Raw genomic sequence first — 21955 nt, forward strand, 5'->3', positions numbered from 1 at the left:
GTGAAGTCAGACAGAGAAAGACAAATATCATATATCACTTATATTTGGAATCTAAAAAAACTGACACAAATGAACTTGTTTACAAACCAGAAATAGACTCAGACATAGAAAACAAACTATGATTACCAAAGGAGAAAAAGGGGGGATAAATTAGGAATTTGGGATTAATGTATACACACTATTATATATAAAATAGATAAACAACAAGGATCCACTGTAACTATATTCAATATCTTGTAATAACCTATAATGGAAAAGAATCTGAAAAGAATATCTATCTATCCATCTATCTATTTCTATAAAACTGAATCATTTTGCTGTACACCAGAAACTAAAACAACATTGTAAATCAACTATACTTCAATTAAATTAAAACAAACAAACAAACAAACAAAAAACGCCAGGCAGCCTGGCTGGGATCTTGTAATAACTGTGCCATCTCTGAACTATGGGACATGTGGGGGACTTAGACATAGGAATGATGACACTCCTCTATTTTGTCTTATTTCCTTGCTCTTGCAGTCTCTTTACCTTTTTAGTCTGTTAAAAAACAAAATTCAATCAAGTAAATTTGAAGATCTAGTTGGCTTTATTAAATGAACCAGGCAGCATCCCATCCAGCAAACAGAAAGGAGTCCTAAAGAGTTACAGAAAAGGAAAGGTTTTTAAAGGTAGAGGGAAGTGGGATAGGAAGTCATACATGGGAAAAAAAAAAAAAAAGAATTATTTCAGGCTTTTTCAGGCAGTGTCACCCTCTTCTGGGGGACAAAAGGGTCCATTAGGTGAATTATCTCACTGGTGCTGACCAGGAAATTCCAGACTAACTGGTTAAGATTACATTAATGGGGAAGGCTGGAATTGCAATTCGGTTATGTATTAAGCTGGTTTGGTGACACACACTTAGCATAAGTTAACACATTTTGGGCTTGGGTTTTTGTTTGTTTGTTTGTTTAACAAATCTCTGACTCCCCCCAGCGTCTGGCTCAGTGGCCAGCATCTTGTGGTGGTTAATACTACCTACTCTGGTAGTTCACTTACAAGAGATGACCCAGAATGGGCTACTTAACCTTTCTAAGTCTCAGTTTCCTGCCTGCAAAATGGGGCTAGTTATAACACAGAACACATCAGGTTCTCTGCAGTAACGCTGAGAAAGCACTTGGCACAGTGCAGGCACTCAGTGTGCCCCCAGTGTTAGTGCCACTACCTTGTGGACTATCCAGGAATGCTTGTGGGCCTTTTAAACAGGGGTAGTAAAACACCACTCGGCTTCCAGATGTAAACAGCAGGCTTGCAAGCACCGGTGTGGGGAAATAATTTCAAAATACAGTGTGGAAATTCTAAGACCAGCAGCTTTAAAAAAGCGGGAGAGAAAATCAAAACAAAGGAATAAACAAACCAAAGAGAGCTGCACCGCAGTCAGTCTTCCTCTGTTCATTTTTAAGATTCCACACTGGGGCTGCTGGCTTCTTCCAGGATGGGAAGTCCTGACTGGGCGCTGCCAGGTGGCGGGGAGAGACAGGTGGGGACATACCTTAGGCCCCGTAGGTCTAGGTCACGTGGGCCCACTGACAGAAGCGCTCAAAGGCTCGGGATCTGCGGGTAGTCGGGGAGCCAGGGCGGGAGGCGGCCTCGCTTCTTCCGGACTTGGAGCCGGGCGGGAGCCGCGGGCTCGAGTCTGCGCGCAGCGCGAGGCCGGGAGGAGCGCCGTCTGCCCTGCGTAAGTGTGCGCCTCCGCGGCTGTCGCCTCTTCGTCCCCGGGACGCACGCACCGAGCGCAGGGCGGGCGGTCTCAGGAGCCGTCCACGCCACGGAGGGAGAAAGCTCAGGGCGGTGAGATCCGGGTCGGGTGGCTTTGGCAAGCTCGTAGTTTCCAGGTTGGGGTTCTGGGGATGCTTGGCACCCGGCTCTGGATGCGCCCAGCCCGGGAAACATTCCGGAAGGCTCCTGGCACAGTCTGAGGAGGTCGGTCCCCACCCCGCTCCCTTTCCTGCCCCCGCCTTCTTCCAGGCCAGGTGTCCCTCCAGGGAAGCGGGAAGCCGTAGGGTCCTCCATCATTCTCGGTGGGGGAGAGGGCGGGGGCTCGGGGACCCGTCCTCTTTCTCCTTCAAGTCTCTGTGGGAAGTTTTAATTTCGTAAGTGCTGTGGAGGAGTGCCTTCTGTTTGAGCGTGTCCCACAGAAGGAGACTTGGCTTGAGCCAAGGCAGGAAAGCACATGGAAAGGCTGTTTTTTCTGGAATGTAGGATTAGGAGAAAACCAGGGGCGTGGGACAGGTGGAAGCAGCTTCTTGCCAAGTGGATTCAGTCCTTGCAGGGGAGTTCATAGGAGCCAGGGGAACATGTAGAGACATGTGTGAAATGGAAGCTTCCAAGGGCCTTTCAGGTCAGCTTGGTGTCATGGGGAGAAAAGGGGACTTTGGTGTATGAATTTGAATCCCAGCTTTGCCTTTGCTCAGTCTCTCCATATGGAAGATACTTGTCTTTTCTCCCTCTCCTTAGAGGTGCAACTATTTACTTTTTTTGGTGTGAGATGAGTAAGAACAGAGATATAAAGAGGAAAAAAAAATCCAAGGAACATATTATTGACTTGAAAAATAAGTTTTAAGAAAGTTGATCAAAATAGGAATTGGAACACTTGGAAAAGTAGACTGCACTGGCTTTTGTTGGCATATGAAAGTCTGAAAAGTTGTCAAAACCCTCTAGTTGATTAGGGTTTCTGAATTTGTACTCCAGGCTAATCTAAGTCCAGTAGAAACCCTTTATAATGCAATGCAAGTGTCATCAGCAAGAAGCTGCTTTACTCTCCTTTTATGGGAGGGAGCTGGTTGTTTTGGAGGGGCATAATTGGCCCCACAATATATGTGAATCCAGTTTATAAACCAATTTACAGTGGGGTTCTATTAGGCTGACTTTATAGCCTGAGAAATAAGTAGGCTTTGACTGATAGGCAGTTCAAATGACTCAGAAGAGTGTTAAGCAAGTCCACTGGGCTTATCAGTTCACTCCCCTTGAAAAAATAAAAACAAGAGGCGAACAGCATGACAGTATTTTGTTAATGACTTGGTTTTTGTTTTGGAAAGCATATGATTTGTCAGACAAAAAATTGAGTGTTAAATACTACCCTGGTATGATTGAACTAACCCAGCGAGAGAGGAAGAGCATAGTTACTGCCTCTGATAACATCAGAGGCCTGTTTATTATTCCCCAAATACCCAAGGTAAATAGGTCATGACCCATTCTTAATAGGTAGTATCGTTCATTTTATAGAGCAAACATGATTATTTTTGCTTAACATTCCCAGGGGTTTAATAATGTGGGGTTTTCAGGGACTGAACTAAGAACATTTAAAAGGACTTAAGTAGGAGAAGCTTCCCATAATTAGAAAGGTGCCTCTAGAAGAACAGATCATTACTATCTGTATTGACTTGGGCTGAACAGAGAGCCAAGAACTGTACTTTCTTGGTCAAAACCAGGAATACAGTTTGGACTTTAATGCTATATAGTTGCCAGTGCAAAGATTTAAGCAATAGACTCAGTTCACAGGACAGCGACCAGGTGCTTTCTTCATAAACCTGTGCTCCTGAGTATAACTGAACCGAAACCAGAGTATAGAGATTTGTCTCCCTTGGAGGTATTGCAGGTACTGCCTGGGACACAGAACCACATGCTTTTCTTTTATTGCTTTAACTCAGGATCTGGGGAGCTCTAAGATGGTGGTGGGGGGAGTAACCCTTTATGTCCTTAGCTCCATTAGCCTGAGAAAGCAAATTCTTGCATCACATCTTTCCACTCTCCTTGAGTCTTATCTCTTAGCCTTTTCTCTGTGTTCTGATTCTAGTTAGTGGCTGTCCTTAAATTGCTGGGGTTGTGTACTGGCCAAAATATTTATTTAGGCATCCCAGAGCTAGCCCTTCCTCCTTTCCCTTTTGGAACTCCATATTCTGTTACTCATCTTTTAGAAAGACCCCTTGACATATTTTCTTGTACCTCAACGGTTCTCTGAGGAGGAGGTAACCCAGCTCCCAAGACATTCATTCCTTCATCCATTTATTCATTGAACTAATATTTTCCCTGATGATTGATTATGAAAATTTTCAAACATTCAGAAAAGTTGAAAGAATTTTACAGTGTACTGTATACTCCCACCTAAATTCTGTTTTCATTCAACTAATATTGATTTAGTGCCTACTATTTGCCTGGAGTTTTGCTTACATGCAAAGACTTAGAAGGCAGAGTAAAGTTAGGGAACAGAAAAAGGTTTGATTTGGCTGGAACATAGAGTTTATAACTTTTGTCTGGAAAGTTATGCCAGTCACATTATAGGGGACATTGAATTTCATGACAGGAAGTTTATACTTTATCCTGGTTGCAGCTGGGAACCATGGAAGGCTTTTGAGGAGGGAAATGTCTTATGCTTTAGAAAGCTCATTTCAGCATCAGAGTTAGGCTGAATTGGTGTAGAGAGGACCTGAAGTCTAAGAGACCAGCTAGGAGGCTTTGCAGATGTCCCCAGAGCAAGTGAGGGTTGACCTCTGAACCAAATGGATTGCACAGAGAAAAAAGAGGGGGAAAGGTGGGACTTTGTGAGTGATTTGCCATGAGGACTGTGTTTTAGACCTCTAGGTGCCATTAAAATTCGGGAAGTCAGAGGAGGAGGAAGTTCAAGAGGGATGATGATGTTTGTTACAAGATTCAGGGGATTTGAGGGACCAGTTGGGTACCTATGTGAGGAGCCTGCTGAGAGTAGGAGCCCAACAGCAAGGCCAGGACGGAACACACTTCTGGACTAGCAGTTAGTGGTCAAGGGGTGGTTGAATGAGAATGTATGGAAGGAGGAAAAAAGGTCAAGACCTTGAGGAAAATCTGAATATATAGAGTTCTTAGAACAGAAAAAAATATAGGTGTTCAATTATCAGTTTGTATTCTAATGATGGTTCTAGCTACAGCGTTATTGTAGCTAAGTTCTCCTTGATAACTTACAACAGTCAAACTGAAAAAACACACCCATGTGAGTGGAGTGAAGTCTTTCCTACTCCCGCTAAAGGAGGCACAGTGTGGGGAGAGGATGTGAAAAGAGGGTGGAGAATGAGGTAGCAGAGGGAAGGAAAGAGGGAACATGAAATACTTTTTTATCTAGGACCTTTAGAGTATACAGTGCTTGGTCTGTGTAAACCATTTCCAAATATCAGGAAGCCAGATAAGCTAATGAATTTGTCTGTCTTTTCACAAGGCAGTGTCTACTTAATCTGGAAACCATAATAGCCTATCCTGATGGTGGCCGTATTTTCCAAACCAAACCTCAGATGGGACACATAATTTGGATGCAAGGTCACCAAGCCTTTATTTATATTTAGCAACCAAACGCCCCTCTCCCTTTCTCTAGTATTTTCATATATGCTCTCTGTGCTAAATAAATAAATCTACAGCTCTGTAAACCCATCTTACTGTAATAATTTACCACTGACAAGATGAGGGAAATGAGATTGAATTAGCATCTGTTCTGTGGTCAGAGACTGCTCCAAGATCTCAGTGAGAAGGTGAGAGTAGGGACTGTCTTTTCTCTCTCTGCAATACCTGGTTGGGCAGCATGGAATGTAGAAAGTTCGATAAAGATGGACCCCTCCAGAGGCTTGTGGAATTTATATTTGGCACAAGGGGACGGTGGCAGTCATAGTTAAATTCTGAAAATGAAGTATTTCAGTGCCTGGGTTTCTTGATGAAGAATGTTATTAGCAATCAAGAAATCGACTGGAAATAATTTTCCCCCCTCCTCCTCCTAAGTGCTGGAATGCATGTAGAATTGACTTGGGAGGAGTGTGAACCCCTTGTGCCATCGCACAGGCACTGGAACTGGCGGACTGCAGCACTTGACGTGAAATCAAGATTCTTTCCACAGTTCACTGTGACCCAGCACCTAAACGCTCGTATCTAGAAAGTCTGAGACTTTTGTTTCAAAGTAAACTTACTGGAAGCCATTGACTTAGAATTTGATGATACGTATATTTTTTAAAGTCTATGGTCAAAAAACACATAATCTTATTTACAAAACAGTGGTAGACTCACAGACATTGAAAATAAACTTATAGTTACCAAAGGGGACAGAGGAGGGAAGGGGAGGGAATTTGGAATTTAGAGGTGTATACCACTATATGTAAAAATAGGTAAACAACAACGACCTACTGTATAGCACAGGGGATTATATTCAATATCTTGTAATAACCTAAAATTGAAAAGAATCTGAAAATGAAAACACACACATATATATATAAAACTGAATATGTGTGTATAACTGAGTCCATTTTTCTGTACATCTGAAACGTTGTAAATCAACTATACTTCATTAAAAAAAGAAGAAAAATAAAATAAAATTAGCCTTTGTTTAAAAAAGTAACTATATAATCAAACCAGTCTTGCAGCATAGACCAAAATACAGCCTTTCTCAGGTCTCCAACTTTGCAAACATTCAGATGCAGGTTCACAGCACTCAGAACAGGCATGGAAGTGCTTTCATCGAGGTAGCTGCAGGAATCATTGCTATGGCTCAGAACCTGCAGCAGTTTTATCCCTATCCTTGGCTACTTTTTAGAATCCGAGAAAGTCCAAGATGGGAGAGCACATTGGGAATTATGTAGTCCATCTAATCCCTGTAATTTGCAAATGAAGGGAGTGAAATATATAGAGAGAAGTGAATTGACTTGCCCCGTGTTACACCTGTTGACAAACGCTGGAACTTGAACCTCTGTGCATTCAGGAATTGTGGCAGAGGCTTGCTTGATTGCCTCACAATAACACAGATCCCTCAGCTGCCCTTGATGCTCTGGGTTTATTGTCTCTTCTCTATTTCATGGTCTCCTAACTTCTCTACCTGGTCTCAGTACATTTTTCAAGTGGGATGCCAAAGCCCACTGACCAAAGACCACTAGGAATACACTTGTAATGACACTGTTAGTTTTATTAGCTTACTAGCAGCAAAGGAGAACCCAAGAGATAGGGGACATAGGAAGAGGCCTCTGAAAGGTTTGGCTTTGTGTTGAGTGAGTCAAAGGAGGGATCCAGAAAGAGGGCACCGGTGGATTGGCTGCTGCCAAGTTAGCCCGGGCAGTTCAGCCGCTGACCATTCAGCGGTCTGTTCAGGAGTGGGAGGAATAAAGTGGGGCTAGGGACATAGTGGTAAGAAAGCAGTAACTGCTCAGAGGACAAGGAACGTCAGTCACTTTGTACCTACAGTGTGATCTTGGGTATGTAGGAATAGTGTCAGTGTTCTGCTGGGACACTGGCTTTCTTCCAATGTCCAGTGGTTCTTTGCAGCCTGGTTCTTTATTAAGTGTGAGAAACTACGTTGCTGGTTGGAAGCTCCATTGTGTTGAAGGGATTTGCCAGCAATTCCCTGGAATTGATTGGTAGGTCCAAGAATTTTCATTGGAGGACCTCACATATCCTTATGTATAAGTCCTGTCTCTAAGAGGATTCAATTATTCCAGAGAAGAATCCTTCAGCCTCCTGCACAGAGTGAGGGATGGAGACATGTGGGCTTCAGCTAAGTGTTCAAGGGACATGTTTGAAGCATGTTCAAGTTCAAGGGCAGTGTTCAGGGGTGTGTGAGTGTGTAGACACACACTTTTTCTTAGTTTCCATTTGGGTGCCTCTTTCCCAACTTTTACTGTGTTTCATATGCCCAAGTCTAGAGTTTCTCTGGTTTAATTTTCCAAAGAATAATTTTTCTACAGACTGCCTCTCCTTTCCCTTGTTAGAGTGAGGGAGGGGACCTGAGGCTCTACCTGGTGTTACAGACTTTCACCAGTCCCTCTGTTTTTAGCCTCACTTTTGCCCTCTGTTTATCTGGGACTTAGTATTTTTGAGCCATTCTGTGGTTTTGTAATGTGAATTAGCTTGTTTCTCATTTCTATTCTGGTTTCATTTTCTGCAGTAGAACTGTTTGTTCACTTCCCATCTAACAACAACAACAACAACAAAATTTATTGTGCCTTATTTGCTGTTTTTTTTGCTATTTTCTTGGGTGTGGGATTTATACCTTTTTAAAAATGTTTTTGCTTTTACTTTAGACGGGTTTCACGAGGGAACAGAAATAAATGTGTTTTATGCAGAAGGATTAGTTTCCATTTTGACAAGTTGAGTTTAATAGACCGATGGGACATGAGGCGAAAATGTTCAGCAGGCAGTTGGGTAGATGAGCCTGAAGCTTTTAAGAAGAGCTGTTATTTTGAGTGGTGTCAGTAGAAAGGGCTACTCAAAGTGACGAGACCCCCCTGGAGAGAGTGTGTGGAGTGGATACGCTGTGGACCAAGGATAAACTCCGGGGAAACGCAGTATTTAAGGGAAGGCAAAGGACGAGGAAACCGTGAAGGAGTACATTCTAGAAGATCCGTGAACACAGATTACAGAAGGCAAGGCAATGATACATTTACCAACAGGGGTAATGTCAGGGTGTCAGAGAAGTCAATTAACCTTTCTTTTGAATTTGGGAATGTGGAGATCACTAATGACTTTGGCAAGATGGTATGGACAAGTCAGGATGCTGCAAGTAAGAGGGTAAAAATCGTTTTTTGTTTTATTTCGTTTTGTTTTTGCTTTCGGTAACTGCTGACAGAAGAAATAATAGAGGGTGTTTCCATGGCTTAAGGACCAGATGAACAAGACTATGGGCTATTTCTATTGTCTCCCCTTTGGATATTCTATGCACATTTGATTTTAAAATACCTAATGAGAGGATTTAATTCTGCCTCCTTTTGTTCTTGCTAAATAGCCTGGTTGTAACTTGGTTTCCTTCGATTAGCTGTGTGAGGATATTTTGGCTGGTTTGATTTTTAGGAATCACTCTTCACCATCAACTGTCATAACTTTCCAGGGTTAGTGTGGACAAGCCAGGCTGTATGGGACTTCGAATTCTGGGTATGTGGGTGAAGCTGATACTAGTAACCACCCCTTTCTTCAATCACATATATATGATGAAATGTTTGCAGGATAATAGAGACAGTGGGGTTCAGTGGGAAAAAATTCCAGCCTGTTACTCTTAGAATAAAACCCAAATTTTCCACTCTGTTGGGGCCTCTGGGGGAGTCGTGTGATGTCATCCCCGCCCCCCTCCCCCAGCCAAATAGCAAATTTTTTCTCTCATCTGAGGTCTGGAGAAATTGAGAGCACAAAAGAGCAAGGTCGGTAGAGAGTAAAATCCTTTATTACTGAGAGAGACTGGGTTGGCAAATGCACCGAGTACAGCAAGGCTTGCCCAGACATGCACAGGCCCACTTCCAGTGGAGAGAGGAAACACTGCTCCCTGGGGGGACACTAAGAGAGCTGAGCCCAACATGCCCAGTTTACCCACATTTATCCATCAGATAAATCTTTCCACCTCTTACATCATCCTCCTCGGAGTAAGCAAGTGGGTGGCAAGAGGCCAGCCTCACCATTGATGGAAACATCAGAACTGGGAAGAAGTGAGCTCCCGAAACATGCATGGGCTTTCAACACCCTGCATGGTCTGATCCCTGATCCCACTTGTACCATCTCCCCATCGCTTGCTGGGCTCCGGCCATGCTGGACTCCGTCGTCTTTGCCTCCAGTTACAGAACCTTTGCTATCACTGTTCCCCAGCCTGGAACTCTCTTCTCCCTAGATATTCATTTGGAACTCTCTCATCCTTCATATCTGCTCACATGTCACCTCCTCAGCAGGGCCTTCCCTGACCACCCAATCTGAAATTCCACTCCTCGACACCGTCCCTCTCTAGCCCTTGACCCTGCTTTGATGTTCTTAGTAGTTCTCCTCTAGAGAGGGGAAGCTTCATGAAGGCAGACACTTTGCCTCTTTCGTTCTCTGTGCCTGCATGGGAGTCCAGCGCATAGCAGGAGCTAAAGATATATTTGTTTATCGAAGAAGTGGCTGGTCCAGTGAATTTGGAGTCAGTCCCAGCTCTGCTATGGACTAGAGTGTCATTACTTGGGAAGTTGCTCCATCCACAGGGGTCTCTGTTGAACTGCTGCACTAACTCCTTTCGAGAATGGTGGTTAAGTTCCTATGAGACCATGTGTGGCAAAGAGATGAGCCAAGCACTGGAGTAATCTAAGGGAGTGCTGAGTGAGGATTACTGTCAGTGATAATAGTATCTCTCTTGGGATCAGGGAGGAGTTTCCTGTCACCTCAGTGACAAGTGATGGTTAAGGTGACAACACTGAAGAATTTCCCAGGATCATCCTTATATAAAATATTCTCATCCGTTGTACCCAGTCTTACCCTTGTATTTGTCACACTGTGTATCCTAATTTTTTTATTTGAAAACTTTAGTCACAGTAGATAGCAAAAAGGAGATTGAGTCTAAAAAAAGAATAGGGCTACATTTACTTCAGTGAAAATAAAGAATTTTTCAGTGGAAGACATTTCTTTTGCCAGGAGTCTTAATCCATCCCCCCAAAATTATTTTCAAAACAGAAGGAAACTAGAAATCCATTTTGAATCAATCTCAGAATGGTCTTTGGAAACTGGTTAGAATTGGCCTCAATTCCTTGTTCTACTACTTACTAGCTGTGTGACCCTGGGCAAGTAACTTAAATTCCTTGAAGATCAGTTTCTCATCTGTAAAATGTCATGATAGTAGTACTTACCTGGTAAAGGTTAGAAATAAAAATATAATGCAGTTAGCACAGTTTCTGTGTGGAGAGTGCATTCAATAATTGGTAGCTATTACTGGTGTCATTATCACAATAATACCTTGAATCATGGAGATGCTCCTTCTGTTTCAAATCTGTTATTAACATTTTGGGACAAGTCTACTTTTTATTTCCCCACCTCCACTCGAATTTTCCTCCTGGTTGGAGTGAGATTTCAAGGTAAAGCTCCCTACTGTAGAGTCCGATTATATTATTTCCTCGTCTCCCTGATTCCTTTCATTCTCTACCTGCCACATAACTGGAGTTAGTCTCCCTTTCCCATGAGCCCAAGGATATGGTGGCAGAGATAGGGGTGACTAATTCAATTAGCAGGATTAGACACCCCTGTGTGATGCCAAAGGGTAGCCTGTGGGAAGGAGATAGCCTGCAAGTCTCAGTGCTGCTTCAGCCAAAGGTTGCCCATCACCTTGAGTGTTATGTACTGTGTCCTCTCTGGGAAAAGAGTGCTTCAAATATCAGTTTTAGAAATTAAAATGATGTCTTAAGGAAAATGAACACTGGACCCTTCAAAATAAAGACTTTCTTTTACCATTTGTTTGCATGGAAATCCTTTAGCAAAAATAACTGGATTTGGGATTTGGGTTGGTATTTAATTTAGGGTTGCACAATAGCCCTTCATTACAGGACTCAAATGCTTTGGATATGCCTGAATAATCTTGAGAGGTGACTGAATCTTTTTTAAATAGAGGGACCACTTTCTTGTACCTTTCTTTTATCACAGATTTCATGGAAATGTCTGTTACTAGTTGGCCTGTTTTTTGTTTGTCTGTGGAAATTTTTTTTTTATGTTGGGAGCTACTAAAGCCAATTAAATATGCAAGGAGACACCAAATAACTATTTTAATTGCAGCTGTAATTATTACATGAATGATTGTTATCTTTTGATTGAAATAATCTACAGTGTGAAATAGAGAAGTTGGAAGGAGAGAAAAGGGAGAACGGGGCTGCTTGACACATTTGCTCTTGGTTTCTTTGTCCTCATCCTGGAGTTTTTGTTTCTGCTGCTTTTTTCATTGTTAGAGCACACACTTTCCATTGGCTTTTTCAGGTTTCTTTTCTCAAAGCCCTTCCTGTCTGGGCATGATATTGTTTGCTTTCACACACAGGTGACACCCTGACAGGATTTTTCCCTTTTTGTCTCTTCTTCTGATCTTTTCCATTGGAATTGGGGTGTGTGTTGATGGAAAGTAGTTTCCAGCTCATTTTTCAAATAAGGGACATGAGTCTAACTTGTGCAGGTAAATATTTAAATCCAGTTCTCTGGGGTAGGGTGGATGGGGGCAGCCCTGATTTGTGATGTTTGCTGATTTCCGTGGTGTAAGTATTCCCACCGTGGCTGATTTCAAGCTATGAGATGTTACTGAACATCAGTGGGAAGAAACGAACAGTAGCAAAACATAATACAATCTTCCCACCAGACGAGTACAAAAAACATGACTCTAGAGCATAGATGATAGTAAAATAGTTAAGAAGTGGTGAATTTTTAGAATTTACTACTTTTGTTTTTTGAATATAACTTATATAATAGTAAAATTTTATGGTTTAATTTTGAACAATGGCTTTATTGAACAGCTGGCCCTTACAGTTCCTAGAAATCTGACCATTGGTTTTAACACTTTGACTGGGACCCAGAGAAGTCACTGTTCTGCCCAAGGTTCAGTGAGTGAGTCCGGTCAGAACCTTGATTAGTACAAACTGTATCTAAAACCCCAATTTCTGTAGAAAGGCTTACTTATTATTGTTTCTATTGACTCATTTGTTTATTGCTTATTTTTTTTTACTGCCTGGTCTAATGATCTAGTGAATGGGGTTTAGGACTGTTATAGGCTGTTACTATCTGTTGAGACAATAAAAGTCGAAATTGTAACCAAAGATGGGAGAGTGGAAAACAGATTAGATTTGGAGCCATAAATGAATCCTGGCTTTGAGTCTTGGCCCTACTGCTCACGACTGGTGTAATCTTACTTGCAAGTTACTTACTTCTTGGTACTGGTTGTCTAGTCTGTAAGATGAAGGAATCGGGCACAGGAACATCTACTATCTCCTACATGTCTGCCATAGCATGATTCATTATTTAGCCCCATCTGTTCAACAGATACTTGCTTAGTTCCAATTGTATGCACACTCGTTTTGGACTCTACTATAGGCAGAATGAAATATAAATATAATTATACTAATTATTATTAGAACAATATCTCCCATTAATGCAGAGCCTTCTAATTTACCAAAGAGAAAATTAACTTTGAGTCTCTGAGGTTCTGTGGCTTTAGGAGATCAGGACGTAGCTTCACAGAATGTTGGAGAAAGAAGAACCTGTTCTAAAAGAACAAACAGAACCCTTATTCCTAGGAAACGCAAGAGGTCATAACCAGGTACTAATAAGGAATAAGGAACAAGCCATTTCTACCAGTGGCTTCCCTGTCTGAACAGAAAGCAAAACTGGAAATGATTTTCCTCTGATTATAAGATTAAATAGTGTAGAAAATTTAGAAATTCTTAACAAGTATTAAATAAGGAGAAAGTACCATATATCCAATTTAATAGTCTGCTTTTCTTTACTTAATATTTTAATATATTTTCTAAAACATTCTCAGTGGGGTCATTTTAATTGCTGTCTATAGTTCCATCTTTTTGCTGTGCAGTGACTTACTTATTTTAAATTGTTTACATTGTTGACTGTTTTTATTATTCTAATGAACACTTTGATAAATAGCTTTACTTATATCAAAAAATTGTACATTGGATATGTGATTTCCAACTGTAATATTTAAGGTTTAATGTGAATCATACACTTTTGATCTTTAGCTTATTTGATTCTGCCAATATTTCTTTGTATTTGCTTAGATTTTATTGTGTTTCTGAACATTTATTAAGAGGAACAGTTTGCCTGAATCCTTCAGTATGATTTATTTGAACTGGAAATAGCACCAATGTTTTCACATTGTTTCAAGTAGACATGATACAGTGTAGGGCTAATAATTTTTTTCACTTTCTGTGGGCAATAGCTTCTAGTGTTTATTAGTTTTTTAGTGTTTATTAGTTTATTAGTGTTTATTAGTTTAGAAAGCATTCAGTAAATGTTGAATAAATAAAAAGATTCTGGCTAATTTAGAATAGGCAAAAACATTTGCAAAGGATGTTAAAAAAAAAAAGAAGACACTTCTCCATTCATGACATGGCTTTCATTTTCATTAGGAGAGATGACAGCTAAGCACAGTTCAGGAATTCTGACTATTAAGTGAGAACTGTGAAATGAAGTACGTCGTTGCTTTAATTCACCTACATGGGAAACTGTGACTCCAATAGTTATTTGATTAAATGTTAATGGGATCTCCTGAATTGACCCAACTCCTACTTTTGTGTATTAGATTTATTTGATTAAATGTTAATGGGATCTCCTGAACTGACCCAACTCCGACTTTTGTGTATTAGATTTATGTCAGTTAAAACAAGATGAGTTTTACCTCTCTCTTTAACATCTCTGAATCAACATCTGCTCACAAGGGAAGTGCTGTAACCACCCTGGTTAGTTAAATATTAATGACTTCCATTAAAGGGGCTGGGTGTTTGCAGCAGAAAGATTGAGAAATTAGATGGTATGATTAGTTTCTTGTTTCTGCCCCCAGGAAAAAACCTTAATGGAAGAGCTTATTCCAATATGTTTTTAATATCACAGATTTTTTTTTTCCTCTGAGCCAGTTAGAGAGTAAGATTGCTGATTTCAAGCATTCCTTGAAAGTAGCTACATTATTAAAACATTAGAGTAACAAGTTCACATAATTTAAAAAATAATGTTTTATCAGTGCCATAGTGGTCATTACCCTTGGACTTCTTAGGAATCTGATTTCAGTTTCTAAATTCATTTTGTTCCTTTTTGTAGTCAATAATAGACAAAAGCATTTTTTAGCTACATATCTATTTGGTTGGGTTTATTTACATTAAATCTGGGGAATTCTATTAAGTTAACCATGAAAGACTTGACAAGGATTATATATTCAATCAAATTATAATTATAAACATTTATCTTATTGGGGAAATGTGGCTGAAATGCTTTTTAAATTTGCTACAACCAATTTTTCCTATTATGCCAAATTGGGTTGTGATAAGCATGTGGTTAACAGATTTTTACACATTTTGTGTTTTTAAGGTGTTTTTAATAGCTTGATATTGTAAAGTACCAGACAATCAAAAGCAGGCATTGTATTTGCATAATTATGTATTTCTTTTTGCATCCGGAAATCTGAGTGGATTATTTGAATAGCAGTAGTGCAGTGCAATGTAACAGCACTGATGTAGGCACCATAATACTTAGCAGAGTCAAAATTAAGGTGAAGCAAGTGAAGCACCTGCCTTGAATGCAAAGTTCAAGAGTGCCAGAAGACTCAATAAGTAAGATAAATAGTATTGTAATGCAATATTGGAAAAAAAAAATTAAATTAATGCAAAAAAAATCCATGACAGACAAAATTTCAAAAAAAAAAAAAGAGATGAAATCCCACCCTGCTTCTGCACGGGGCTCACCTTGCCCTAGTCCTGGCCTTTGTTGCATTCTGGTTCCTGTATCTCTACTTTGATGTCCCTGGATAAGGCACTCCTTTGAGTCAATTTTTCCTTGTCTAAGATTGGTGATAATAAGCCTGACTTTCCTGGTTGAGTTATTAGGATGTTCAAATCAGCTAAAAATACCTGGGAAGGCCCATTATAAATACAACTTACGTGTTTACAAGTTTAGAGAAATCACCTTACAATTTTAAGCCATTGTTATTATCAGCCCAGATGAATACTCTGGGCAAACATCAGACGAAAGATCCTTGGAGAGCTTTGTGCTAATAAAGTTGGAGGCCTAACTCTTGAACTTATGTGTCAGCTAGCTACGGGGGCAGGGCCTGAAGATGGTTTCCGGACCCTCCTTCTTTTTCTTTCTTTTTTATTCTTGGATGCAAAGTTTAGTGATTTGTAAGAGATAGAAAGTCTACCAGAAATCCATTTTGTTTATTTTAAATTCCCCTGCAAAGTGCCTGTGGACAACTGAGGTCTCACCTTTGCTCAAGCTGTACCACCCACCAGTGATGCCTTCCCCATTTCTCCTGCCTAGCTGAGTTCCACACCTTACATTCACGTCCAACCTTGGTAAGGCCTTCCTAGGTTCTCTTGGACTGGAATGTGTTCTCAGTCCTCAGCCTGTAATGGATGACTGTCTCTCCCACTCTTGGGGATCGATGTACAGAGTCCCTGTAGTCTTGATTCTTCATATAATGTTGCATCGAATTTACTTTCCAAATTACAGCTTTAGAAATGTAAATTGCTTCGCTAGTTCCACTGTAAATCCCTTGAATAGCCCCCCATTAGACTGTTAATTTCAGGATGATCGGGGATTGGGCTGAGCACTTATTTGATGGTTAGGTGCTTAGCAAAGTCCTTATATATATATTTTGAGTGACTGAATGAGTGTCTTGCATGTAAAGGGGCTAGGTAAATATTTATTCTTTTGATTCATTTGTGGAATGTTATTGTTTTCATCCTAGGCCTAGAGGGAGAGGTTGGTGCCATGTGGAAGGCAGCTGTTTTGCTGGCCCTGTTGTCACTCAGCCCTGGTGGTGATGGGCTGTTTCGCTCCGTATACCAAAAAGCACATGTTTCCATACCACATAAAGGAGACACAGGACAGCCATTATTTCTAACTCCTTATATTGAAGCTGGGAAATTTGCAGAAGGTAAGTTTAAATCAGAAATCACTGGTATACTTTCAACAGTTTTTTCTTTTTTTTTTTTTCTGTAAGCAGTTGTCTCACAGAATCCAAAATGCATTCTGGTATTTTACTCAAATTGTTTTATTTCACATTTTAATGATTTGGTGTCATATATTATCAGAGTTTTGAGCTAAAATGAAAGTTTATCAGGGTCAGATTAACTAGTGGTTGAGTCCCTGCACATCTATTTGTAAAACTAGTGTAGTGCCTGTCTACAACTGGTCACTTAATTGGTTAATACTAACCTAAGGACTTACTATATGTCAGTTACTGGTTCGCATTTGATATAAATTCATTTAAGCATCTCAAAAACCCAGGAAGTGCACCTGTTTCACACACAAGACGACTAAAGCAGAAAGAGAATAAGTTACTTGTCGGGGTCACACAGACACCAGCTGTTAGATTCAGGATTCATACCCAGACAGGTTCATTCCAGAGTCTAAGCTCACAGCCACTGGGCTGGGCCCACTTGCCTGGACGTCTCAGGCCTCAGTTTCCTCATTAATAAGATGGAGATGAAACAACTCACCCAAGCCTCAGGGATGTTATAAGAATCAGATGAGAAGATGCACATGAAAACTCTTTATAACCTGTAAATTGCTCACTAAATATTAGTGTTTGCTGATGGCTTTTTATTTAGAGATTGTGGGGTTTTCTATTATTATTGTTAATAGAAAGAATGTGTCATTGGTGTCATCAGAGACTAAAATTCCTGACTCGCCTCTGCACTTAATGCTTCTTCATGCTTAGCTAAATCACTGAGTAAGATAAGTTACATAATCTTTTTGGACCTCGGGGCACTTTTTGACCTATAAAATAGTATATAGGCAGCAATTCTGAAGAGCTATTTGTAAAAAGGAGCAAAGAAATGGCGTGATGGCTAGAGAGAGTTATGGAGTCAGGAAGGGTCTTTAAGAGGGTAGGAAAGTTGATTGGAGAAGGGCAGCTCTTCCTGGAGCATTTTCTTAAAGTAGATGAGCATCCATGGATGGAGGTGTTGGTGTTTGCTTTGGAGTTTATCCCTAGTGACAGATGGGAAGGCAGAGTTAATGCTTTTGAGGCTGATAGGTTGAAGGATGTCATGGGATTATGGAACTGAAACTGGAAACTTTAGGGAAATGGTCGTTTTAAAGATCAAAAAATAAATGTTTATCCTCTGTATGGAAGTTTAAAATAAAGCAACTTTTCTTCATTTGAATAGTTCTCATAGCCAATAGGCTGTCATTGTTTTTTGGTTTTGGTTTGGTTTCAAGCCAGAACAGTCTCCGCTCTTAAGGGTGCATTTGAGTCCTGCTCACATGTCTTTGTCTGAAATACACATTGGCCCATGTTTTGCCATCTCTTTTCTAAGAAAAGGTGAAAAACTTTGATAGTATAGTCAGTGATAATGTAGTGAGGCAATGTAGTCAGGCTTTAAAAAAAAAAAAAGACTCATTTTTGCTTGATGTAGAAAAGTCATGAAAAGATGGTAGCCCAGTGGTATAGGCTGGTATCACTCGACATAAATGAAGAGGCAAAATATCATAATCCAAATCTACTAAACTGGGTCACATGCGTTCCTTTTGGCTTCCTGAATAAGTGGATACTGATAACTTAGATTGTGTTTATTCACAATAAATCAAAGCAAATCATTCAGTTTGGAGCTGAAAAGGAGTTAAATACTCAAAACCAAACTCTTCCACAGACGAGGAATTTGAGACTCAAATATTTCATATGACTTGCCCGAGGGGACACAGGGAATAGCAGCAGAGATGGGTTGGAGACCCAGATTTTCTGACTCCTGCTCTACAATTTGCCTGCTGCAATTTTTTTTTCCTTTGTTTAAAAAGCTTGTGTTTTTTTGGAGGGACTAGAGGCACACACATGAAGCAACTGAGGAATCAGGCAATGCATACTCAACTCCTGAAGTGTTACATTTGAGGTAGGCATACTGCCTGTTTTAAGAAGGACGCTGTCCCTATTGTTTGGCGTAGTCCGGGCAGAATAGAGTAGTAGTAGTAGTAAAAATAATAAGTAGCTAACGTTTAGTAGTAATTATATCCCCAGTACTAGCGCAGTGCCTGTATGTAAAAGGCACTCAGTAAATGTTTGTAAAATTTCGATTTGAGACCTAATTATGTTCCAGGCATAATGCTTTACACACATTAGCTCTTTTAATCCTCAGAGTAACCCTAATGAAGAATGAATAATTATTGTTCCCATTTTATAGATGAGAAAACTGAGGCCCAGAGAAATCAAGTATCTTGCCCAGGGCCGTTTAAAGCTAGTAAGTAGCAGATCTGGAATTAAAACCTATCTCTACTGACTCCAGAGCCTGGGGTATGAACCACTGTGCTGTATGACCGCTTCAAGACTAGGTGTAGGGTGAGATGTGGGCAGATCAGACCTGTGTGTACTGAGTGAGGATGACAGCTTCAACAAGGGCTTTAAGTGAAAGTGGCCATGGTGTGTCTGAATCATACGTCTGGTAGAACCAAGTGCAGAGAATATAGGGAACTCTGCCTGAGAGACTGTCCAGATCCCTCCCATTCCTGTATTTCTCACTTACGAGCACGTCACCATTATGGGCATCAGCAGTAGCAAAGAAAGTTTCCGAGGGAGGTAGTTTTATATTCTGTCCTTTTGTGCCAAGCCTGATAGATCACCATCTGATGAGTGACAATATTTAAAATACAAAATCTAATGTAATGTCACTTTCTAAAGTTTTGCTACACAGTTAAAAAAAAAATCTTTGAACGGAATTTTAATTGGCGGATCCAAAATCTGTGTACCCCGGTGCAACTGGGTATTCAAATGCAGCCCCGACAACGTAATTAAGGATAATTTTATTCACCCGCTTTAGTGAAAGTTCAGGAAGCTCTGGATAGATGGTCAGCTCACTCTCCTGAATCTCTTTTGTTTATCAAGTCTGTCAGCACTTTAGAAACGTGCATCCCAATGTCGCAGTGAAACATTGAGATAAACAGTAATTCAAAAGACAGGGAATTTTTTTTAAAATCTCCAGTTCACTGCCTTAGTTTATGTAATTGTAATTGCATGTTTGCTTTCTCTGCGTCTGGAATAAATCCTAGTTCTCTGCAACAAAATGAATATAGGAAGCAAATTTTAGCATGCTTCCAAGCACTGCCTTTTCACAAACTTTAAAGGGTATTTTGCTGTTAGGTCTTATTTTGTTATTACTTATGGTCTGGTAGTGTCCATACTGAAGATGAAGTGCCTGACTTAGCTGGTTCGAGCCCTTTTTTGTCATACGCCAGTCTTTTTGAAACTGTTACTATCACAAGCACTGGTAACCACAGTAAATAACAAGTAGGAAGTGAAATCACTTCAAAGAAAACCCTTTTCCTTTTTTCAACTGTTTTAAACATTTGTATTGTGAGTCAGGGTTCCAGGAAGAAAGACACTCCTACATCTTGGGAGTTTATTTTCCACATTCCAGTAATAGACTCTAGGAGGATGAACAGAACATTTGAAAAGGTAAAAAAAAAAAAATCAATTTAGTTGAAAGAACTTTTAATTATTTTACTTTGATTTAGTTAAAGGAAATTTACAATTTAAAACAGGGTGAAACACTTTTTTGTGGGCTAGAGAAAAGTTTTTCTAAACTTCTTAAGATCTTGATGAGGCTTGCCTGCCTTAGGAGGTTTTTGTAGAAATACGCTAATCCTAGTGCATTGTCAGCATGTCATGTTTTAAGTTCATTCATTCGCATTTATCCATTCACAAGTGTGTATTGAGTGCCTTAAGACATCAGCATGCTGTATCCCTGGGGGTACAGAGATAAACAAGACAAACTCCCTCCTTTCCAGTAGCCCCTGATCTAGAAGGGAAAGTAAGAAATACACCGGAGTCAGTCCAAGGCAGCAGAGAAGCAACTGGAATTCTCAGAAAGGCAGGGCTGGAGAGCATCTGGGTCGTTTTCAGAGCAGCCCAGCGGGCCTTGTGCTGTGCCGGTCTCAGAGAGATAGATGGATTCAATCACCCCTCTCCCATATTCCATTCCCTCCAGCTCATTCCTATTATATGTTTTCTCTTTTTCTCATTCTACTTTGACCTTTCTCATTTTTCTCTGTCTTCTTTCTCAAATGGCCACTTACCCCTGTGTGATTCACATCTCACTCATTCCCAAGCCATCAGCCTTCAGTTCTTTGCCCTCTTTTTTTGGGGTGGTGGGAGGTGGGAGGAGTCGGGGGGTCGGCTTTGTTGGATTTTGAGACGAATAGATTTGTGAAAAATATTTCAAGAGCATTTTAGGTACAGACTTCCAGCTGTAAAAGACGCATGTCCTGGAGATGTAATGTACAGTATGGTGACTATAGTTAATAATGCTGTATTGCATATTTGAAAGTTGCTAAGAGAGTAAATCTTGAAAGTCCTCATCACAAGAGAAAAAATTTGTAGCTGTGTGTGTGGTGACAGTAGTAACATGACTTGTATACAAATATTCAATCATGTTATACATCTGGAACTAATATAACGTTGTAATGTCAACTATACCTCAATTTAAAAAATGGTAAAAAAAAAAAAAAAAAGTATTTTAAAGGCTTTCCAGCCCTGAAGGTACTCTTTCTTGGGTTAACAGAGAGTGGAAGCAAAGATGGAGAGAGGGAAGGATAGGGGACTGGCATACACCACTTCCCCTAAACAGCTTCCTTTTCTTTTCCTTAAAATCTTTCTCTCTCTCTCTCTCTCTTTTTTTTTTTCTTTGTCTTTTTCTGGTGGGGAGGGGCAGAACAGGAAGAGGTAGAGAGGATTAAGTAATCTTTCCTGGGGGAGCCAGACTGAGCCCAAAAAAGCCAGAATCTTCAGGACTATTCTTAGGGTGGTCTACGGGCTAGTGATAATCATCCCTCCCTTTCCTGAGCCCTTATTTTATGTTCACCTCCGTGCTCAAGGATCACATGCATGTTTTCATTTGATCCTCACAGAAAGCCCGGGGTGGAGGACTCAGTATCCACATTTTGCACAAAGGAAACAGAGGCTCAGAGAGGAAGCAACTTGCTGGGGAGCCTAGTTAGGATTGCAAACCCAGGTCGGTCCACTGGGAAAGCTATGCCCTTCCTACTGTGCTAGCCTAGCAGGACCCTCTGGAAACATCCCATTGAGACCTTTCCTTCATCCTTATCATCACTTCTGCTCCCAGATGCTCCCTGTTCCTAATCATCAGGTGCATTTTGCAGATAACGGTAGCAGTGCTCCCTCCAAGCCAGTGGTGTGCTGATAAAAGTTCAACAGCTACCTCCGGGGGTTGGGGCCCTAACTGGTAGCACCGATCCCTGAGTGTAAATATTCTCACCACGGCTTACTGTCCCTTATGGGTGAGGTCGCTGAATGCTGAGTTGGAGAGACGCTATCAATCAGCACTCCAGAGCCCACAGGCGCCGTGCCCCAGTGAAGGCATCTTTAGTTGGTGGCATGTGTGTAGGGTTGAGCTTCCTTACCTACTCCTCTCTACTAACCAGTTCCAGCTTAATAAGTCTCAGACTTAAATAGCTTTTCTTGAATGATTAGTTTTTACTGGGG

At 40.7% G+C, this 21955-nt stretch overlaps 1 protein-coding gene across 6 annotated transcripts in view; it reads left to right on the forward strand.

Moving 5' to 3' along the window:
• Positions 1-1557: 1557 nt before the first annotated feature.
• The window catches only part of CPVL (carboxypeptidase vitellogenic like), a 105917-nt gene continuing 85519 nt past the window's right edge, over positions 1558-21955 (forward strand). For 2 of the 6 annotated variants that reach the window (XM_010971447.3, XM_045508142.2), the window contains exons 1-2: positions 1673-1830; positions 16208-16396. In XM_010971447.3, the coding sequence (XP_010969749.1) occupies positions 16231-16396 (166 nt within the window). In that variant the 5' untranslated portion in view covers positions 1673-1830; positions 16208-16230. Of the gene's footprint in view, positions 1963-16207; positions 16397-21955 lie in introns of those variants that run through there. The other 4 variants (XM_074367304.1, XM_010971451.3, XM_074367306.1 and 1 more) reach the window with 4 other exon arrangements.

Source organism: Camelus bactrianus, chromosome 7, assembly GCF_048773025.1.
Source record: "Camelus bactrianus isolate YW-2024 breed Bactrian camel chromosome 7, ASM4877302v1, whole genome shotgun sequence".
In the NCBI taxonomy this organism is placed as follows: domain Eukaryota; kingdom Metazoa; phylum Chordata; class Mammalia; order Artiodactyla; family Camelidae; genus Camelus; species Camelus bactrianus.